We start from the raw sequence: 21726 nt of genomic DNA on the forward strand, positions 1-21726 counted from the left end.
CAAATCAAAATCGATATTTTTGGTAACTAACTGATCTGCACCTGGCGACCTCTAGCGACCTGTATGAGAACTAGAGTTTTTTTTACAGCCTGAAAGTATGTAACGGATTCTGGCCGCTCACATTTGTGCCTCATAAAACCACCCTCGCAGACCACAGACTATGTGTGAGTGTGCGTACACCCACAAATGCATTTCCAAGAGTGCGCAAATGCAAATGTATGTATTTGTAGGAATGTATACACATACATATATGATGAGTATATGTGATTGTGAACTTGAAATTGCCCTAACATGCGCGTAAGTTTGTGTTTATGTTCTTTGTGTATATGCTTAAATATTTATAGATTTGTGAGTCAGTGCGTAAAAGTATCAATATACGATGAATGAACTTCGGTTACAGGGTAATTTGCAGTCGAGCACTGCCGCTTGGCGTACTTGTCTTAATTGTTTGTTAAATAAAAATACATCGATCATGGGAAGACTGACATGCTTTATTAATACACGCACACACACATGTAATTAACTTTCGCATGTAAGTGGAAGATTTCGAAAATATTCCATACGCCATGTGTTACACAATTTCTGACAGCCACCTAATGGTACTCAAGAAGTGAAAAATTAAATAGCTACCTACACACATACATTCATACATATGAACATATGAACATATGAAATAATGTAGGTGTTTACATACATTCCAAATATGTGTTTATGTACATATATTTAGAAGCATTAATGTTTAGACATACATACAAATGTGTGCATTATTAATGATCTATTTATACTAAGTACATGTATATGCATATTGCACATGTGGATATGATTGTGAGTGTTTGCACATAAATATAAATTATTATAATAATAAGAGTATTGCTCATAAATATGTACAGTGGGCGAAGGTATATTTATGTCTATATATGTAAGCAGCTACAGTGGCTCACAACCGTATATGCACCTTTGCCTGGTATCCATTTAGTCCGACTTATCGGTAAGAGTTGGGGAGGAGTCTTAGAGGGGGGAATTCGAGTTTAAAGTAATTGTAGCATTGTTGTAAACGATTGTTGTTGTTGGTGGTAGTCAGCGCCGAGGCGAAATATTCGATTATACTCATCAGTTTATTGCTGTGTTTCTTACGCAAAATGTATTTTCTTGTTGTGCCGTGTGCATCCACAAATATAGACTACCAGTGTACAGAATCTTTCCAGTTCAGTCGGCAGCATCTTTGACAGACAGGAACTTCGTTACAAGTCTACCTACGGTATGTATACTATAGCCAAAACTAAGCTATATACTATCTACATATATACATATATGTATATTTATTATTATTGTTGTTGCTTCGACTCTTTGCAGACATCACAAAATGCCTTTCGTTCCCGTAGAGACTCCCAAGTGCCCAGCGTGCGGCAAGTCGGTATACGCTGCCGAGGAGCGCGTTGCTGGTGGTTACAAATTCCATAAGACTTGCTTCAAGTGCAGTAAGTATTTCCTCCTACCCCTACTCCCTCTCCCCTCACAAGATTCAAGCAAATCGGACTCTTACCAATCTTATCTTGCTCCTCAGGTATGTGCAACAAGGCTCTGGACTCGACAAACTGCACTGAGCACGAGAAGGAACTGTTCTGCAAAAACTGCCACGGACGCAAGTACGGTCCTAAGGGATACGGCTTTGGCGGTGGTGCTGGTTGCCTGTCGATGGACTCGGGGGCACATTTAAATAGAGAGTAAGCATTCTGTAAATCCGGAAAAGTATTCGAATGTGCGCTACCCGATATATACTTTATACATATATATATATCACAATATCTGTACACAACGATGCATAGAATAAACTTCAAATTGATATAGGATTACAACAGAACGCACGTGATTTCGCTCTTGAGCTTAGTCCATACTATCAAAGATTCCGATCAAATTTAGAGAAAGAGGGAGTATGTAAATACTTAAGCAAAAAGTTATAAACAAAAAAAGAGAGAGAGAGCACTATCGGATATTTTGTGTATATCGGGTACACGCAGCCAATATATTTCCAAAACTATAAATCACAATCAATACTAATTTGAATTTATTTCTGTACACTTTCAGTTAGAGCGGTTCCTGACCAATTTTGTTAAAGTCAACAACCAATCGTCTTGACCCTATGTGTTATATTTATCCAGATATATATAAATTCTACGGTAAAAATTATTTTTGTATTCATTTTCATCACTGACTGTAACCTAATAAAAGGAATTTTAAAATAGAACTTAATATTTAAAATATACATTCATGGTGTTTTTAATTTGAATAGCTGAAAAATAGACAAATAGTCAAAAAATCACGTATACGACTATTATTACAATTCTGTCGCTATACATTTGTTGCAGGAGGTGTGTCAGACCTCATCAAGTACTCTATGTATATAGCCTGTAGCCTATATATATGTATGTATTTATATATATATTCGATTTTCTTGATCAAGGTGGTGAAGGAAAATCAACATGCTTGTCTGTTTGTTTGACGTTCTATCGTGTTCTCAGTTTTGTAGCTATTCTGAGATAAATATTGGTATAGGTTCTGCTTGTTCTTATACGGCATATAATTTTCGGATGAAAAGCTTTTTATGGATACATACGTATAGCCCGCGTCGTAGCAACAATCTGCAAGCGTATTCCATATTCGATATTATTCCTATAAACTTTTTCGATGATGACCTAAGTGAATGAAAATATGTAGCAAGAAGTATTGCAAATTATTCTTCTCACTTTTTAAATATAAAATTGTAAATAATTCTTATTTAATAGGAATTTAGAATATTAAGTGTTTACAAAAAATACAATACATATATAATAAAAATAAATAGTTGAGTATTTTGCACCTTTATTCAATGATAATTATAAATAAATTTAATGATAGTTTTTATGCAAACAAAGTATGGTAGCCTACTGAGGTTTAGAGAGTTTGTTAAAGTAGAGTTCAATAGGCAGTTGAGGCATATCGGTAGTTGGAGCGAATCTTTTATGTGTTTCGGCTAAACGCTTTCTGAATGTCGGCATGGATCCTCTGAGGTGTCTACCATTAGCATTCGATATGGTCATAATGGCAGATTCCGCAGACAAAGGCGGTGATTCACTAGAAGTTGAAGTACTCATCATTCTTGGAGCTGGGGTATTTCTCACAGTTTTTGGGGTATTCCTAACAGGCGCTTGGGTTGAAGTTGAATAAGATGTTGTATCTGTCACACTTACAGTTTGTATTTTATCTTTATCTATTTCTTTAAGATTTACTTTTAAAGTGGGTCGTAATATTTTTGAATAAGTTGACTTGGCATTCGTCAGATTATAGTTATTCAATCTGGTTAAATTGGCGTCAACTTTTCTTTGCCTCGAATAGTTTTTAGTTCGTCTGGATTTTCGAAGAGCAGCTTTTGTTGTAGAAGATACTGGAGGAGCTGTCGTCGTTGAGTATTTCTTTAATGAGATGGGTGAGAATTTCTTGTGATTTTGAGCAATTTTCAATTTCGATGTTAGCAAGCCGATGAAAGTTGTGGATGTGAGGGTTTTTAAACTACTTAAACTATTACTTTGATTATCGATTTCTTTCATATTTTTAACTGGATTCTTTTCTATTGGTTTCTCAATCTTTTTGTCTTCAATCTCATTCAATATGGGACTCAAAGTTGTCAATATTTCATCTTTCAAACAATCTTTACAAAGTTCTTTGCTTGAGTTCGCGACGGATTCAATTTCTGGTATTAGGGTTGAATTTTTATGGTTGGTAACAATATTCAATACGTTCTCAACCATAGTTTGGCTTAATGACATTGGCTTAAAAGGTTTTATGTCCATTTTGGTTTCATTTTTTATGATATTCATTGTAACTGGCATCCACGATGTTGTAGTTATCTCTGAGTCCCTGACTAATTCTTGGGGTTTTTCTTCTATGGGTTTCTCCTCTGGTTCAATGCCAAAAATATTAAAGATGTCTATTAACGGATTTTCAGCGGGTTTACTTCTTTGTGTAGTTAAAGGAGGCTGTGTAACCTCGGGAATTATTTGCTTCTCTTCGGGCTTGTAATAGAGCAGGTTCTCAGAGGAACTGGGAATAACTACATCGTCAAGGGTAAAGTAGGTATGGGATACATAAGGTACAATGGGAAGCGGAGTGATTGGGGGAATGTTATACGGCACGGAAGTAATCTCCACTGGTCGCAGATGTTGTGCCACTGTTATTCCACTGTCCTGAACCGCCATTGTAATATTTTTCTCTGCGCAACTTTTGTTATCCTCATAAGTAGGCTCATCATATGGGTTGCTGGGCTGAAATCTTGGTGAATTCTTTGGTAATGGCGTCGTTGGTAAGCTGACCGAATTCATATATGACTTCAAGGCACTTGCAGATATTGAGGCATCATAGGCATTGCGATAGGTGTTCCTTAAATGTAATGCAATTTAACAGTTATTTTAAAAGAAAGATGTTATTTTATACTGATCAAACTTACCTCACTGGATTCGCAAAGGTTGAGGTAATTTTAATCGGAATATTTTGATATCGTTGCTTCATCTGAAAGCTAGCCATTCGTTGTTTCCTGGGAGCTAAGATCGGTTGTCCCATCGAATACCAGTAAAGCTTTCGCAGCTTATTTGGTTGACTATGACCTATAGGATTGTAAACATAGAAAGCCTTTGGATCAACGTGAAAAGAGATAAAAAAAATAATAAGAATATTAAAAGTCAATTTCACATTTTCATAATATAAATTTTAAGATGTTATTGAAAATTCTGCAATGCACATTTAGTTTACATTTCGGAAAAAATATTTAAACAATACTAAGGAAATTTTTAAATGAATGCTATATAATGACGAAAAATTGGCATATACATTAATGATCCATTTACGTAAATTGCAAAATATATTTCAAAACAAAATTTTAAACTTATTTTAGTATTAAATTGTGGCGTTATATTATATGAATAATTATATGAAGCTTTAAATAATACAATTAACATAAAGACTAACTTAGGATATTTTTCTGTTAAACATTTTCGCAACCATTTACCCCATAACTGATGCCAATTCTTCTTGGAAAGGATAAACTCACAAATATCAGATAGGTAGAATAATGTAATAACAAAAATAAAAAAAAATATATATATAAAATATAGTCAATTTTTAGCGGTAATCATAGTAGGATCCTCATTAAATGGAATTCAATGAATAGGCATTCAATAATATAGTAAACCGCAACCCACATGCTGAAGAAAGCTTTTTGTGCTCTTAGAAATTTTTGAATAAAAATATTTTTTAGCTTTAATTAGCTAAAAACATATTTAGCTTTAATTATGCTAAAAAAACAGACTTAGGATAAGTGATGTTTGATAACTTTCCTGTTAAATGAAAAAATTGACATTTGTAATCCCTATCGATCAAATGCATACTTGTTTGTTTGCTGTACTACTTACCCCCGATTGTGGTCGAACATTGTCTGCCAAAATAATTGCTGCATATGCAATAATTGCTATACCTGAAATTTAACGAACCAAATTGATGGATGGAAATATTCTTCATTTCACAACGTAAAAAATAATTTATCAATTTTAAATTCTAATTGATTATTGTAATACATTTTTGTACATGAAAATAATGTTTGTAGCACATTTAGAGAAGTCCTTTTTTTATTTAAAACTTGCTTAAGTTTGGTATTAAGACTCGACAGTTCATAAAATCAGTTTCATAGATTTTATATTCTTAGCAGTTTCTTATTGCACGTATTCTTTGAATCAAACTTTCTTGAAAAACTATAAGATCACTTTAATTAAACTTTTCATTTTTACCAAAAACAATATATATAATATTGATGGTCCAAAGATGTTGCCCGAACATGATGGTAAACTTCACTGCCAGCGATTAAATATTAATATACACATGAGGTAGGCAGACTACAATATTTAGTTTTTTATCTGCTACAAACAAATGACGACTTATACATACCCTCAAATTATCTTGAAGACTCTCAACACATAAGAAAATCATTTCGCTTGCTATTTATTCGGCTGGTTATTGTAACAATTACTCAGAAATCTTGAATCTTAAAACTTAAACAGAACATGATAACATATTTCAGATTATATTCAGATTATTATAAATGAGAGATGTAAAGTAATAAAAATAATAATGCAAATATTATAAATAGGCTGCGAGGTATCAAAACATCGCATATTAATCCCTGCAGCATCAAATTGCTCGAATTAACATTGTCGGATCTCTCAAGCAGAACAATACATGCATGAACAACTTTCACATCACGTTTTGCTCTTGTATTTTTTCGTTGTAATATTGTGAGTTAAAGAAAAACTTACTTTCTTTGAAAATGAAATACAGACAGACGGTTTCTATTATTGGATGAGTACATTGGCATATAGGTAACACATTATAGAGACAAAGAGCAGCCATCCTTACTATTGGATCTGTCAATGCATCCATTAACCATATAGGTGCCCCACGGAGCTATTAGTTCTTTATGTTCTCCTCCAAGAACTGATCATTGCGATTAGTATTCTCCCTTATATAATATGTATATACAAACATTACACCATCAAACTGCAATAATACAAATTTCACTTTTTATATATATATATTTCTATATATATATATTATGTATATAGATATATATACCTAATTTTATTTATTATTAATAAACTTTATCTGTTTGGAATGACAAACTAATCTTATTTTGTATTTAGTGCTACATTTCAAGATAATTTTCATCTAGTCTAATAAATAAATTAGTCAAAAGTGAATTCAAGAAATACATAGTGGGTGTTGTGTTTGTTATTTGATTACATTTTGTTTATTGCGAGGACCATTCATTGATTGGGTATGTTGTATTTCCCATATATTGCTGCTGACGAATCGATTCATTACTCGTCTGATGATTACCAACGGCATTCCATGGTTGTCTCGGAAACACATTGGAGTTAATATATGCTGCAGAGCTACCACTATACCCAGGCGATGAATGGAAGTTGGAATGATAGGGAGAGAAATTGAAATGACCGTAGGGCGTGTAATTGTTGAGATGATAATTTGCGGGTGTTGTCGGCGTGCTCTTATTGTCGTAATAATTAGTATAATATTGGGGAGGAAATGGATGCTGCACATTTTTGCCAGCAAAATAGGAATTCTCAGTAAATTCATTATTGGGTAGATTAGTTGATGGAGTTGTTTGTGCATGTGATGTATTCGGCTGAACGTTAATGGAACTATTATAGGATTCGGTAATGGGCAACTGCGCTTCATGCTTGTAAAGCTGTTGTTGCTTTTGATATTCTACATTTTCCGGCATCGGTTGTTGCAATATTGTTGCTGCATTACTTTCGACGGTTTGATTATGGTTACTAGTCTGTGATATTTGTGGTTTTGGTTGCTGCAAATCGCTGATGCTTCCAGTGCCCGTGAAAGAAGTTGTATCTGTGGCCTCGCGTTGTGGGCACTCTTTAGTAGCGGCCACGCCATTTGAGGTTTGTTCGGTAGATTTATCCATCGTTTTTTCTGAAAAGTACATGTAAATTCATTTAAAATTTATTACAATTTTTTTTTTTTTGTTTGGATATACGCGCCACTTATTTTATAATTTAATGCATATAACAAACAAAAGAAATGTATCACTAGCTCCTATTCTTGATGAAGACATGCAACCATACACATCTGTGTATCTCTGTGCAGTAAGATCTACAAACTAAATAAAGTAAAAGTAAAAGTGACAACGCTTAAATCTCAAAAATAACAAATTACGATTTAGAAACTAGTATGTTTACAGTAGGAACACAAAGAAAGAACTATAAAAATTTTGATTGAATCAGGTGAACAACATACAAATTCTAAAAAGAATTTATTCAAACCAAAAAACAGCTGTTGATTCAAGATTCGGGAACTATCTGAAGTTTTTTTAGTTCTAATTCTGATTACTGATTGTCACGAGTATTTTTAAGTTTTTAAGTGTTATTACTTGTCTTACCTGGCTCTGATGACTTAGGCTTGGGCGTATCTGCATCACAATCAGATGTTATGTCAATCACGTCATCTTTGCTACTCTTATCATCGGTGCGCTTGGAAGTTGTCCGAATTGCAATAATTTTGCCACTATCCAATTGCATGTAGATGCCTTTTGTTGATTTTAACACCATAACCCTTTGTCCCGCTTTGAGTATTATGTTTGACTTCTCCGATGAATTTGTTGGAATGACAACATCTAATTAAAAATAAATGTGTAAGCGATCATTGTAAATAAATTATATTAGAGTATGTATAGAGAGTAGAGTATATATAGAGTAGAATATATATAGCCTTTTAGTAATAGGAGTTAAGTAATAAAGTTAAATTTAAGTATCTAGAAAATTACACAGCAAAATTTCTCTTAACTGATTCAATAAAAGTTCAATATATCTCGAAAGCAGGGTTGCCAATGCAAATTTATACATTTCCCCAAAAATTGGAATAAAATTCCCCAAATTTGGGGACAAAAATCCGCTGATTCCCCACAAATTCCCCACATAGGTTTTTTTTAAATGAAACAATAAAAAGCTGCGTATAACTCATATTAGTATTCTTAATTAATTAAAATAAAAACTCAAACAGTTAACATTCATATTCTTTTCCATATTTTTGTGGATAGCATTTTGTTTGACGGGTTGAACTTGACGCTGCCGCCTAGTTTTTTAATTCCTTCTCTTGCAGCCATAAATGATACAATAGTATCTATATTCAGTCGATTACGGTTTTCAGTTTTCAAATTCTTAAGAATAACATAAACTTATCGAACTCAGCTACGAAAATGACGAAGACAGCGCGCATAACATGTAGGCGTTTAAGAAAGAGAAAAACGGGAATCCCCTGATCATAAACAAAACAACTGTCAATCTACTTGTAGTTTGAAACTAGAGATGTGCTATCCATAATATTTTTAAAAAAGGTCGATGTCGTGTCGATAATGAATGATGAAATATTTACCGACGAGAATAAGATGTCAAAAAATGTAAAAATACCCGCGTTTTCCCCACATAATGCCAATCCCCAATAAATCCCCAATCAACTTAAAATTCCCCGCACTTTGGGGAATTCCCCACAAATTGGCAACGCTGCTCGAAAGGCTCTCCATTACCTTAACCTCTTAAGCTAGTTGAACCTTTAAAGCAGTATTCGCAGTAAATCGAAATATGAATTCTTACCAAGTGGCAATGTCATTTCCTGAGCGGTCATGCCTTGCCTTTGCCACACTTCAGCAGGAATCCATCGTGTCGAGCGTCCTCCAGTCACAGTACTGTTTGTTTTCTTTGTCTGTATTGGTTTTATCTACAATATATACAAAATGATCTTTAATAATATAAAAAATATAAATTTTGCTAAGCCTTACCGATGCCACGGGTCGAGTAACAACAGTGCCATCGTTGTTCACAATTTTATATTGCATTTTCCCTGAAGTATACGTGAGTTTTTGATTCACGGATGCTTTCTTTTCAAGCTCATAACTTCGATGTGCCTGTCTTTTCTCAGCTTGCGACAACTGTCTGTCCTTCTGATCAACCAATAAGCTTTCATGAAGGAAGGGATCTTTTGTAATATAGTTCTTATGCAATTCAATAATGGTATTTATTATCGGATCCAAATGCGTAGTTGTCGGAACTGAGGGATCGTCTTTTATCTTCGCTGTCGTTGGAGCTGAAGTTGGTGTTGAAGTTTCAGTTGCCGATGCAGATGTAGATGCAGTTTCAGCTTCAGTTGCAGGGGCAGACGCAGATGTAGTTGCTGATTCAGTTGTAGTAGCGGATTCAGTTGTAGTTGCTGATTCAGTTGCAGTTGCTGATGCAGTTGCAGTTGCTGACGCAGTTGCCTTGGCCTCATCAGATTTATCAACTTCACCCTCCGCACGCTCATCATCTGAGCTGTAATCGTGGCATAAATTTGTGATATCTTTCATTGATAAATGTGCCTCTGGATTGCACTCATCAACAATTCTGTCCGACATTCCTTGCTTTTTGATTTGTCGATCATAAATCTTCTTTTCCAGGCATTTATCCATGACAATTCTGTACACATAACACGGTTTTGTTTGTCCATAACTGCAACGCAAATATATTAAGATTAATTCCATATAAATAATGTTATTAACTTTACATACCGATAGATTCTATATACAGCTTGTGTGTCATGGCAAGGATTCCAGCTGGCATCAAATATGATAACTCGGTTTGCGCCAGTCAAGTTGATACCCAAAGAACCCGCTCTGGTAGATATTAAGAAGAGCTTAATATTACGATTCGCGTTGAATTCATTTACAAGTCTCTCCCTTTCCTGTGAGGAGGTCGAGCCATCGAGTCCTTTGAAAAAATGTTTAATTACTAAATTTGTGATTATTAAAAAATAATTAAATACTTACGAAAATAGGAAAAATTTCGGATCCAAAACTCTGTGCTACCTGGCACATAACTTGATTTTAGGAAACCTTCGATCAGATTCAATGTTAGCAGACTTTGACTAAATAACAATATACGATCGCCCATAAATATGCTCTCCTTCATTATGCAAAAAAATATCTCCATTTTAGGTGAATTGGATATTTGGTCGGGCACGTAGTTCTTCATAATGTCAAGAGCCCAGGAACATGAGAACTCGTCATTTCTTTTTGGTTTGACGACTTTCTTTATTGCGTCATTGTTAATACTGTTAAGGCTCTTTGCAGAATTATCGCCAGCATTTAATGCATGTTGTTGATTTACGGAAATAGGCAACGTATTTCTTTCCACAGTTTTGATTTCATTCGTATCCAAATCAACAATTTGCGATGAGCCAGTGATAGTTTCAAAATCTTTTGTCATATTCGTATCTGTTGGTTTTATAACCTCCACATAGCTCGGCTTCGACAGCATTGTAGAATCCAACCAATAATTGCCTTTGCCTTCTGTATTGTAGTTGCTATAGTTGTTGAGTTGATCCTCCTTTTGCGCGCAGTAGCTATGAGATAAATTTAAAATATATATTATTCCCGGTTCGATTGCATATATGTAGTGTTCTATTTACAATATGAAACTTCTTCGATCATCTAAACGATCGACTTCATATAATTTAGAATTTAAGATCTATTTCGTGATTCTTGTATATTCGTTTCTTTAAAAACTTATTTTAAAATAAATATATGAAAATCTAATATTATTATTTTTATTCAAAATAATTTACCTTTTATCTGCGTAGTTTTTATTTAATTCGGTGTTAGCAGAATTATTAAAGCCCACGTTAGTTGTCGGCTGATTTGGAGGTCCATTCAAATTAGGTTTGAGTTCAGTGCTCTGAGAGATTATTGGTGCAGCAACATTACTCGCTCCTGGCTCAACGCTTGAATTTGCAGAGGCCTTGGCAGATTCTTCATCAATTTCTAAATCTAAATCAGTCTCACATTTTTTTAGAAAGTTGTACAAAACATCGGGATGATTCCAAATCTTACAACAGACTGCAAAAGCTTTCAATGGATTGGGAAAAGCCTTCTTACGCACTACATCCGTCATGAAGGTATCGTAAAGCTTGCGTTGAAAAGGCGTCATTCGCACGAGGATAACGTACTCCAACTTTTGTGGTAAAGTTGTTTGGAGTACAGTATGTGAACGGCGTTGCACAAAACCCAAAAGCAAAGAATGCAGAACATGCGCTCTATATCTCATTAGCTTGATATCATCGGGAGTCGAGTCGACACATTGACCATTCTGTATGGGCCTCTCAAACATGTTACAGAACTCAGTACGAGTACCAAGATAGTTAGGACGCACAAAGTCCACCATGCACCAGTACTCCAATAAATTATTTTGTAGTGGATATCCGGTGAGAACGATGCGACGACGAGTTCGTATTTGTTTCAATGCAAGTGAGATGCCAGCATGCGAGTTTTTGATGCGATGTCCTTCATCGCAAATTACCAAATCCGGACCGGGCTTTACCAATGCTTCAAATGCCATATTCATTAGATCCTTACTTGTATCATGTGCATCATGGTGCAGATTTTTTTCCCTTCTTCTTGCGCGTCGTTACCAACTTCAAGGCGAGTAAACGAAACAATTCGTAGCCTATCAATAGAACTCCACCATTGTGCACCCAATTCAGAATTACCTTTGCTCGAGCAGTCAGATTTTTTTGCTGATCGTTCAGCACAAAAATGTCGAAATTGCGTGGACGAATGTTGTGATCTTCTGAGTGGCGTGGTATCCACATATTGAATTCGCTTAGCCAATTTTGTAGAGTATTAATTGGCATCACGCAGAGCACGGTCTTGGCCGAAGTGTGTCTTAAAAATATATCACAGAAGGAAACAACTTGCAAGGTTTTGCCCAGCCCCATGGAATGAGCGAGTATGCAACCGAAGCCGCTGGATTTTTGAAATCTTCTTGTCGATTCAATGATGTTGTCGTATAAAAAAACGCACGCCGCCAATTTGATGGGGTTTGATAACTTTAGCAATCTGAGGAGCCAAGTATAACGTCTCTTCACCCTCGGGATGTGCAATATTCACAACAACTCGGCCATACTCATCGGGTATATTATACATATCCTTGACATGCAGACCACTGTTCGTAGCATCGTCACTTTCATTGTAATCCTCCTCCTCTTCCTCCTCCGACAACAATATGCAATCATCATCAGAACTATCATCAATTGTAACTACTTCATTTGTTGGTTCGTTGCTAGTGTCCTTATCTAAAACATCATCCATGCTGCAACTTAAACTACTGCTCGTTTCATCACATGTCACTGATGCCAATTCATCATCCGGCAAGACAATAGGATTATCTACGGGACTCTTAACTTCATCGGAGTCTTCAAAGTTTAGAATGCGAAAGAAGTTCTGTTGCACGGCCTGTTTGCGAATTTCTCGCATCGATTTCTGTTGATCGGCAACTCGAGCTAATCGTTCCGATTCCTCGCGTTGAGCTGCCAGCGTTGTCGTATCCAAATTGTTCTCGTTCATCACATCTCGTATATTTTTTCTTAGGTGATTATTTTTCTTCTCCTCAGCTGCTGTTGCAGCTGACAACATGTTCTTCTTGTTGCTTGCATTCTCATCCTTATTTTGTGTATTTTTTCGTTTTTGACCATGGGCAGAAGGAGGCACAAGTGATGGATTGTTGGTCGTTGCATCCGGCAAACTTTCGTTGGGTGCATATGGATTTAAGATAGAGGGCATCATGTTTCCTATATTAGTCGTGGCAGTTGTTCTTCCGCCAATATCTAAGGCGTGGTGATTCGCCATCAACTCGGAACGATTTGCCAGCATTTCTGCATGATTCGCTAACGCATGATTGGCAAGCAACTCTGCATGATTGACAAGCCTTCCCTGTTGATTTGCAATCATTTCTGCGTGATTGGCAATTCTCTCCTGATGATTCGCTAATAATTCTGAATGGTTGGCAATCCTCTCCTGATTGGCAATCAACTCTGCGTGACTGACAGTTCTTTCCTGATGCCTGGCTAACATTTCCGGATGATTAATAATTCTCTCCTGATTAGCAATTAATTCTGCATGATTGACAACTCTCTCGGGATGATTGACCATCAATTCTGAATGACTGGCAATCCTCTCTTGAAGATTAGCTGACAACTCTGGATGATTATTTGACATATCCGGAAGGCTAGGCATCAAATGTGGATGATTGGCAATCATCTCGGCATGACTGGTCATCAAATTACGATGGCTTAACATATTATTTGGAGTTTGATAACCAAAAACATTTGTACGAGGATCCGGCTTAGGTATACCATCATTTTCAATCATGTTTGTATCCTGAACACGGCCCTGATTTCCATCTTCCATTTTAAAACTTTGCATTTACCTACAAATACAAAAAGCACATTATTAGATATGTTAAGATTTTTAGGAAGAATGTTCATATGATAAAACAAATCTCATCCATATAAATTTATTAAAATATATTTAAATATATTTTACAAATCGGCACAAAATTTCAAGAAATCTATATTGCCAATTAATTTAATCAATCTGAGAAGGATCATTGAAACGGTGTTTATAAAATGTGTAAATTTAGAAATCGTTTTCCCAGCCAGAGTATTCAATCGTCGGCTTATAAAAAACTGTTTAAGTCTTTCTTGGGAATCATTAATTATGCTAATAAATCACAGCTCATGGGAAGGTAGATCCTAGTAGTTGTATTATTTTGATTGCAGAGTAATTTTACACATAAGTAAATATTTAAAAAGACAAGTCATGGTGTAAATGATTGTTTATTTTAAATAAACTACTTACCAAATGTCTTATTTATAGAATATTCCTTACGTCGTATTTATGTGATTTCTTTTGTAATGGATATATAGCATTTTATTCCAAGAGAATCGGTGTTCGTTACACATGTTACACACATAAACAAAACACAATTATTGCCGGCGACTCAGAATTGAGATCAAGTTTTTAGTTTTCATTATATGTATGTACATATGGAGGTATGAAGACATGTAAGTCTGTATAATCATATGCTGCGTGCATAGTTAACATAGTATATCAATTGTTTTCTTTATATAGTTTACATTCACAGGTTACTACAACAGTTCTATGAAAACCATGACAGCTCAATTGCAATAATTTCTTAATTGTTTTCAATGTTCAAACAAATTTCGCTTTTCTCATGATAAAAATATGTATATCTACTGTATTCTATTTAATAACATACATACATATTTTCATGCATTGTGTGTATATCGATATATCGCTTAAGACGAGTCTGGTATAATACCGTAATTATAATAAGGAATGTAGATAAGCACGATTATTCTGAATCAGATATTATTCTTAAATTTAATTCAATTGTAGAGGTGGTTGAATAATTAGATAACTAAAGCAGTACAGTTTTATTTGGAAAATAATTTCCCTCCCACAATAACAGATTCATTTCGAAAAAGCGCTTCTATTGTTTAATGTTATTTGTGCTATATTCCCTAAATTAACATTTACCAAATCTATGAAGTTGCCTTAGTATAAATGAATTGATAGAATATTTCCCAATACTAACTAATACATTACAGCGAATTTAATATAATAAATATAGCTTCTTTCATAAAATCAACCTATTTTATTTTATTTGGCGTTTAAAAATGTTTTTGCTTATAGTATTAATATTATTTATTTACTCAATTTAAAATAAAAAATACAAAAGCTAGCAAATTTTATCAATATTTTATATATCACTCAATAAGTGGAAACGTGTTATTTAAATTTTCGATAACTTTCTTAACCAATGCAAAAGCAACCCTGCTTCGATTAGACAACCGGAAACTCACAAAATATTAGTTCTTTCCTTTTCCCTATTGGTAGGGTAAATACATGTTGGTGATTTGATTTTATAAAAAAATACCAATGTAAGTGAATGAATAAAATATAAATGTGCGTAAATAAAGTTGACTTTAATCCACAGATGCCACGTGAAATCAAAGAAGTAAAAGACTTCCTGAACAAGGCCCGTCGCTCCGATGCGCGTGCTGTGAAAATAAAGAAGAACCCATCGAACACCAAGTTCAAGATTCGTTGCTCCCGCTTCCTTTACACGCTCGTGGTGCAAGATAAGGAGAAGGCCGACAAAATTAAGCAGTCTCTGCCACCAGGTCTGCAAGTGAAGGAAGTCAAGTAAACCAGCAGAAATTTATACTTCAAACTTGTATTTCGATGAATATTCTTCGAGGAATAAAACATGGAAAAGTAGCGGTTTAAAACATAACACCTGTGTTTACTAATGTTCACGTGTATGCATCATTTAAATGTAGTATATAATATTGGAAATGTGTACGTACTCACATTTGTGTGCAAAAATATATACACGAGACTAGTAGTGCAAATGTTTGTATTGTTTGCAGTCTTTGCAGTTGTGTTGCTTGAGTGGTAAATAAGTTGTTGAAGCCCGGTTCCCCCACGTGAAACTGATACAAAAAAGTTGACTTTGTAAATGTAATCAAATGGGAGTATTACTTAATAATAATATAATCCCCCGGAGATGAGTCTGGGTTGTACTCTCTAGTTGGCGTAATAGATTTGCAACAATCCCACGTAACCAATAGAGTTGAATTTTGAAGTCTTCAAAGTATCGAACAGTACTATTTGGCTGATTCTTTTTATGGGCTGGGGATTTAAGTGGTCTTACAAACCGTTGTTGGCTTACAGATATACAGTGGTTCACAGCTTATTTCAACCACCACCAACCGACAACTTTGAGTTAGTGTACTGGCCAAACTAGAAGAGGTATTAACTTTATTTAAACGCAGGATTTTAGTTTAATGTTTTAATATACAAGATACTTTTTCATTTATCCTCTAATTTTTTGTTTACTATATAAAATTATTGAAAAACAAAAAAATGCCAAAAAAAAGTACCACAGCTTATTTCAACCAGCAACTTTGCAGCTGTGCGAAGATCAGTTTCCTAGGAAAATAACTGGTCTTTATGGATCTATTGCTTTGTATATAGTATTTTCAATACATAGAAGTTAGATTTTCGACATTTTAAGCTTTAGATCTCGAAATACACGCGTATTTTACAAAATGGGTCCGTGAACCACAATTGAGAAGGAAAATGACGTCATAGCTCCTTTAAAGAATGGATTTTCCCGTCCAAAAATTTATGAATTGCTGCATCTGAGTGTTTCGACTGTGCAAATAATCATTTCATTGTTTTTTTTCGGGAATGTATAGTGCATGAGAAGGGCAAAAATGTACCCAATGCATTTTTTTAATGAGACCGACGCGTGTTATATTGTCCGGAAAATCGGGAAAATTCAAAATTTTCGCCACCAAAATTTGCCAGTGTTATAGAGGAGGAATTGAGTAAGGCGTGCCACCCAGAATCAATTCGAGAGTACTTCGGGAAAGTAACCTTAATGACAGTACAAGACGCAAGAAACCGTTTATAAGGCACGCGAATCAAAAGGCTCCTTTGAAATTTGTCAAGGAGCATGTGGGAAAGGATAAAAACTTTTGGAACTTAATCATATTTGTGGACGAGTCCAAAATCAACATTTTTGGCTTGGTTGGAGCTCCATATGTCGGTCAGAATCCAAATTCCGGGCTTCAAAAGATAAATTTAAAGCCTACAGTCACGCATTACGGTGGTAGCGTCGTGGTTTGGGCCTGTATGTCCACAGCCGTAGTCGGAAAACTCAATTTTATTGACGCGACCATTGACTAGACTCAATACCTAGAGGTACTGAATGTCAATTTGATCCAAAGTGCAGATAAACTGGGCATTAAGGATGATTTCCGCTTCTACCAAGACAATGACCCTAGGCTTAAGGCAGGAATTGGCCAAGATTGGCTAATGTGCAACTGTCGTCATGTCATGAAACCATCAGCTCAGTAACCTGACATAAATGTTGTAAAAAATTTTTGGGCCATTTTGGACCAGAACATCGGAAAAAGGCCAATTTCCAACAAATCTAACCTTAAAACGGCTTTAGTGGAAGAATGGGACAAAATTAGGCCCTATATCACAAAAAAATTGGTGGAATCTATTCCAAACTGTCTGGAAGGAGCTAATAACCAAGAAGGAGGTCATACGAAATTCTAAATACACAGTTTAACATATTTATATTTAGTTATTTTCAGCTGGTTGAAATAAGCTGTGGTACTTTTTTTTGGCATTTTTTTGTTTTTCAATAATTTTATATAGTAAACAAAAAATTAGAGGATAAATGAAAAAGTATCTTGTATATTAAAACATTAAACTAAAATCCTGCGTTTAAATAAAATTAATACCTCTTTTAGTTTGGCCAGTACACTAACTCAAAGTTGTCGGTTGGTGGTGGTTGAAATAAGCTGTGAACCACTGTATTTCGTTTTGGTCGGTAAGTATTATGGAAGAGCAAACTTTATATAAATACAAATAAATCTGAGCAGCTAGCCAAACATTTGTTGCTTACAAGGACTCCAACTAATTTACAGATCATTTGTAAATTATATGTATAAAGTGACGTTTTACATTTTCTTATTAAGATTGCAGAGATTGATAATAAAAAAAATACATGTAAGCTGATGAATTAAATATAAAATATAATTATTTTCAAATTGAACAGAGATTACTTTTTGTAACAATACTTAAAGATTGTCAAGATTTGGGATTTATAGAATTACGTACTATATGGTTCTGATGCATTCATCTGCTTATTCATATTCAAAGGGAAGATCATAAATATTTGAACCGAATGACTATAGATTTTGGTTTCATATTTAAATTAAAAAAAGATATTGTTTTTATTGAAGCGATCAGGAACGAGAAAATAGAAATTATTTTTAAATAATTATTTAAAAAAAAAAAAATAATTTTTATCTATTTAATTTTTGCTTTTAAATAAAAAAAAAATAAACGTACATATCGGTGTTTCCAATTAAATATATTTTGTTTCATTTCCACCGTTTCAAAAAGTCCATAGCTTGTGAATCCAAATTCATGAACTTTGTGTGGATGACAACTCATGTATAAATCCAGCCAAGTGAACCACCACCCAAATTGATTAGTCCGGTTGTTCGTTGCGGTCGGAAGGCTAAGCGGTAATTGTGTTTTAGCGTATACATACATTGCAATTGGTTTCCGAATTTGGTAAAAAGTACTCACATTTTGCAGCAAAAAAATGGTAAGCGCGATTGCTAAAGAAACTTTTTTTATATTGTAATAATTTCATTTACATATACTACTTACAACTCGCACATAAAGCGATGATTCATTTAGACATAAATATGTAAAAAGTATATGTATTTTTATACATATATGTATGTATTTTAGTAGTATGCACTAAAAATATTTTTTTTTAGATGTATATGTACATACATTTTCGTCGAGAGTAGAAAGCTACATATGAATAAAGAAAAAAAAATGTATATATAATTATATATTCATTTGTGTGTATGTATAAGTATACGGAAATGGATATATATTCATATATACACACATTTATATGTACATATGTATGAGTTCGGAAATATAAATACTTGGTATGGTATATGTATCTATGTATTGAAAGCATACATACATACATGTGCAGACATTAGTCAGAGTAGGCTGAGTAATGCTCATAATATTAATTCCAAATTTATCAATATGTATATATGCATGAATGTGTACATCTGTTCACTTACGTGTGTGTACATGGTTTTGTATACGTATGTACGTGTGTTTTGCACATGTATGCAAAACTTTCAATTTAATGTACATATATTGCGAACATATTGTATGAAAGGCTTACATTACCCAATATAATTTGATTGAAATTATAAATATACACTTTAATTATAAATTTTTTTTAATATATAATTAAATACATTACGAGAATCTGTAATTTGGGTTTTACCTACTCTATACCGGCAAATTTGAATAATGTATTTGAGTGTTACTATATACATGTGTATATGTGTCTGTGTATTTGTGTACCATTCCCATTCCAACACATGTGTGTTTGTATCATACGAATTTTCGCAAATGTGTGGGTAGATACATACATAGGTACATATAGCGGCACAAGGGTTGCACACTATGTTCCAAGTTTGTTTATTGAGAGATGGGCGCAAGAGGCGCAAAAGAAAATGGATGGGGAAAAATGTGTTTGTTTTTAGCACAAGATTTTCAAAAGCGTTACATTATTATAAATAATTTGTTTTGGATAGACAAAACAAAATGTAAATGAAGAAATAACCATTCGAAGAGGCGTCTTGGGTGGGGTACAGTTGATACATTCGCGTATTCAAGAATTGTATAAGAGTACAAAGCTTGTCACATTTCGTAGACACATTTTATGACGAAGAAGGATGTGAGCATATGGAAATTATGTTTATTATGAAGAGGAGAGAAGAAAAGAAAAGAAAAAGATCCAACTAAATAATTGGCATAGCTGCGCCCCATAAAAGGCAATGTTCGATTTGCCCTTATCTCGAAAGCTTTTAGATACTTGAAAATTGTTGATATAGACGCATATATGAAGTTGATTGTCGAACGTGATCGTGTGATAGTAGGACAACAAACAAAGCGTCACCAGATGATAGCACAGTTTCACAACAGCTTAAGGTAGATTTGTGAGTGGAGAAAGTTCTTTGTTTCCAGATAATTCTTCTTTTCAACTATACCAAAAATTTCCGCAAACAAATATTTTTATTTATATATTATATTTTCTCTCACAGGCTTCTGGAGTAACTGTCTCGGATGTATGCAAAACCACATACGAAGAAATCAAAAAGGATAAGAAACACCGCTATGTCATCTTTTACATTCGCGATGAAAAGCAAATTGATGTAGAAACTGTTGGAGATCGCAACAGTGAATACGACCAGTTTCTAGATGATATCCAGAAGTGCGGTCCAGGCGAATGCCGGTAAGTCACTTGAAAGATTAATTCGATGCGTTCTTAGAGGTTTTTCAATTTTTTTCCTATTATGTTTTTGCAGATATGGTCTCTTCGATTTTGAATACATGCACCAATGCCAAGGAACGTCAGAGAGCTCAAAGAAGCAAAAGTTGTTCCTCATGTCATGGTGTCCCGATACTGCTAAGGTAATTAGCAAACTTATAAACAAAACCACCGAATTATCATAATTGAAAAATTCCTTCTTGTATTGCAGGTTAAGAAGAAGATGTTGTATTCCAGTTCTTTCGATGCTCTGAAGAAATCTTTGGTCGGCGTCCAGAAGTATATTCAAGCCACTGATTTGTCGGAAGCATCTCGTGAAGCCGTCGAGGAAAAGCTTCGAGCTACTGATCGTCAATAGACTACCACACAAGATCGAAAGTATGCCTGTGCAATGCATTTAACATAAAATCCACAATGTGCATGAATCAGCGATTACATTTGTATTCGGTCAAGATCGCCAATTTGTATGAAAATTTTCTACATAATTTGTATTTTCAGTATAAATAAAGAAAATTAATTTAACAATTCCTTGGGTTTTTATTATCAATGACGTATGTATAACTATACATACGTATATTAAGCACAATCACTCGAATCATAATCAAAACAACCACAAAGGCAGCGTAATAAAAATGCACCATGCGTCATCAGGTGTCTGGCTGACTTCTTTCCGTCCCTAAGTGAGTCCTTATATAGATTGAATAAAATGGTATTCAGAGACTGGCTGAATAATGCAAGTCATGAGTCACGGAAATTTAACGGTGAATTTAAACTCAAAGCTAATGAACAAGTTTTTAAGCTCTTCAATGAAAAATCTCAAAACATTAATTTTTTTTAAATTTTATTTTATCCATAATATTTTTTATCTGAAAAGGTCTTAAATAATAACATTCAAAAATTTACTTTTAATATATGTATGTAGATTGATCTACTACATTAACCTTTGAGATACTCAATATGCTTTAAAACTGAAACAGTTGTAATTGAAAGAAGTATATAATTAGTTGAACCTGTAAAAATCTTGGGCTTAACATATTTATTTTCATATTTCAGATGCATATTTACTATATGTATATTTATAAATAAATTAGGAATTATTTTATCGGGATTAGTGCGAAAAAAATTGAAATGAAAACTATAAAATACTTTCAGTCAGAAACACAGTGTACATGGTGTTCTTAATGTTGAACATTTATCTGAAAGTATTTTTTTTTGTTTTTAATTGTTAATTTGATATAAATAGTTTAGTTCGGGGTCTAATATACTCTGTTTATTTTATAAAATAAGGTAATATGTAGAATTAGATAATAGTAACTGT

At 34.1% G+C, this 21726-nt stretch overlaps 4 protein-coding genes and 1 long non-coding RNA gene across 7 annotated transcripts; 3 read left to right on the forward strand and 2 right to left on the reverse strand.

Annotated features, from left to right (window-relative positions):
- The first annotated feature begins 1111 nt into the window (after positions 1–1111).
- LOC133840645 (muscle LIM protein 1) lies at positions 1112–2263 on the forward strand. 2 transcript variants are annotated; one of them, XM_062272592.1, is made up of 4 exons: positions 1113–1258; positions 1354–1478; positions 1565–1724; positions 2086–2263. In XM_062272592.1, exons 2-4 carry the CDS (start codon positions 1364–1366, stop codon positions 2087–2089), a joined length of 279 nt encoding a protein of 92 aa, XP_062128576.1. In that variant the 5' UTR covers positions 1113–1258; positions 1354–1363; the 3' UTR covers positions 2090–2263. The 2 variants fall into 2 exon arrangements, with proteins under 2 accessions (XP_062128577.1, XP_062128576.1); XM_062272593.1 differs by lacking the exon at positions 2086–2263 and having other exon boundaries at positions 1112–1258; positions 1565–1728.
- A 560-nt stretch (positions 2264–2823) lies between these two features.
- LOC133840644 (helicase ARIP4) lies at positions 2824–14688 on the reverse strand. Its single transcript, XM_062272591.1, is given in 13 exon segments — positions 2824–4413; positions 4481–4662; positions 5442–5503; positions 5814–7530; positions 7997–8230; positions 9207–9330; positions 9392–10097; positions 10157–10355; positions 10415–10989; positions 11212–12014; positions 12016–12438; positions 12440–13850; positions 14282–14688. Coding segments are annotated over 9 exon segments (5172 nt in total). The 5' UTR covers positions 13847–13850; positions 14282–14688; the 3' UTR covers positions 2824–4413; positions 4481–4662; positions 5442–5503; positions 5814–6829.
- A 551-nt stretch (positions 14689–15239) lies between these two features.
- LOC133840647 (large ribosomal subunit protein eL38) lies at positions 15240–15743 on the forward strand. The gene is made up of 2 exons (XM_062272594.1): positions 15240–15387; positions 15444–15743. Exon 2 carries the CDS (start codon positions 15444–15446, stop codon positions 15654–15656), a length of 213 nt encoding a protein of 70 aa, XP_062128578.1. The 5' UTR covers positions 15240–15387; the 3' UTR covers positions 15657–15743.
- Positions 15744–18487: 2744 nt separating this feature from the next.
- On the forward strand, positions 18488–20933 carry LOC133843084 (cofilin/actin-depolymerizing factor homolog). The gene is made up of 4 exons (XM_062276468.1): positions 18488–18644; positions 20182–20372; positions 20446–20551; positions 20620–20933. Exons 1-4 carry the CDS (start codon positions 18642–18644, stop codon positions 20764–20766), a joined length of 447 nt encoding a protein of 148 aa, XP_062132452.1. The 5' UTR covers positions 18488–18641; the 3' UTR covers positions 20767–20933.
- On the reverse strand, positions 18540–20184 carry LOC133843086 (uncharacterized). Of its 2 annotated transcripts, none has more exons than XR_009894470.1 (2): positions 19147–20184; positions 18540–18859 (listed from the first exon to the last, which is right to left on the reverse strand). It is a non-coding gene; the product is annotated as an uncharacterized LOC133843086 (long non-coding RNA). The 2 variants fall into 2 exon arrangements; XR_009894469.1 differs by having other exon boundaries at positions 18960–20184.
- Positions 20934–21726: the final 793 nt, after the last annotated feature.

Source organism: Drosophila sulfurigaster, chromosome 3, assembly GCF_023558435.1.
Source record: "Drosophila sulfurigaster albostrigata strain 15112-1811.04 chromosome 3, ASM2355843v2, whole genome shotgun sequence".
In the NCBI taxonomy this organism is placed as follows: Eukaryota; Metazoa; Arthropoda; class Insecta; order Diptera; family Drosophilidae; genus Drosophila; species Drosophila sulfurigaster.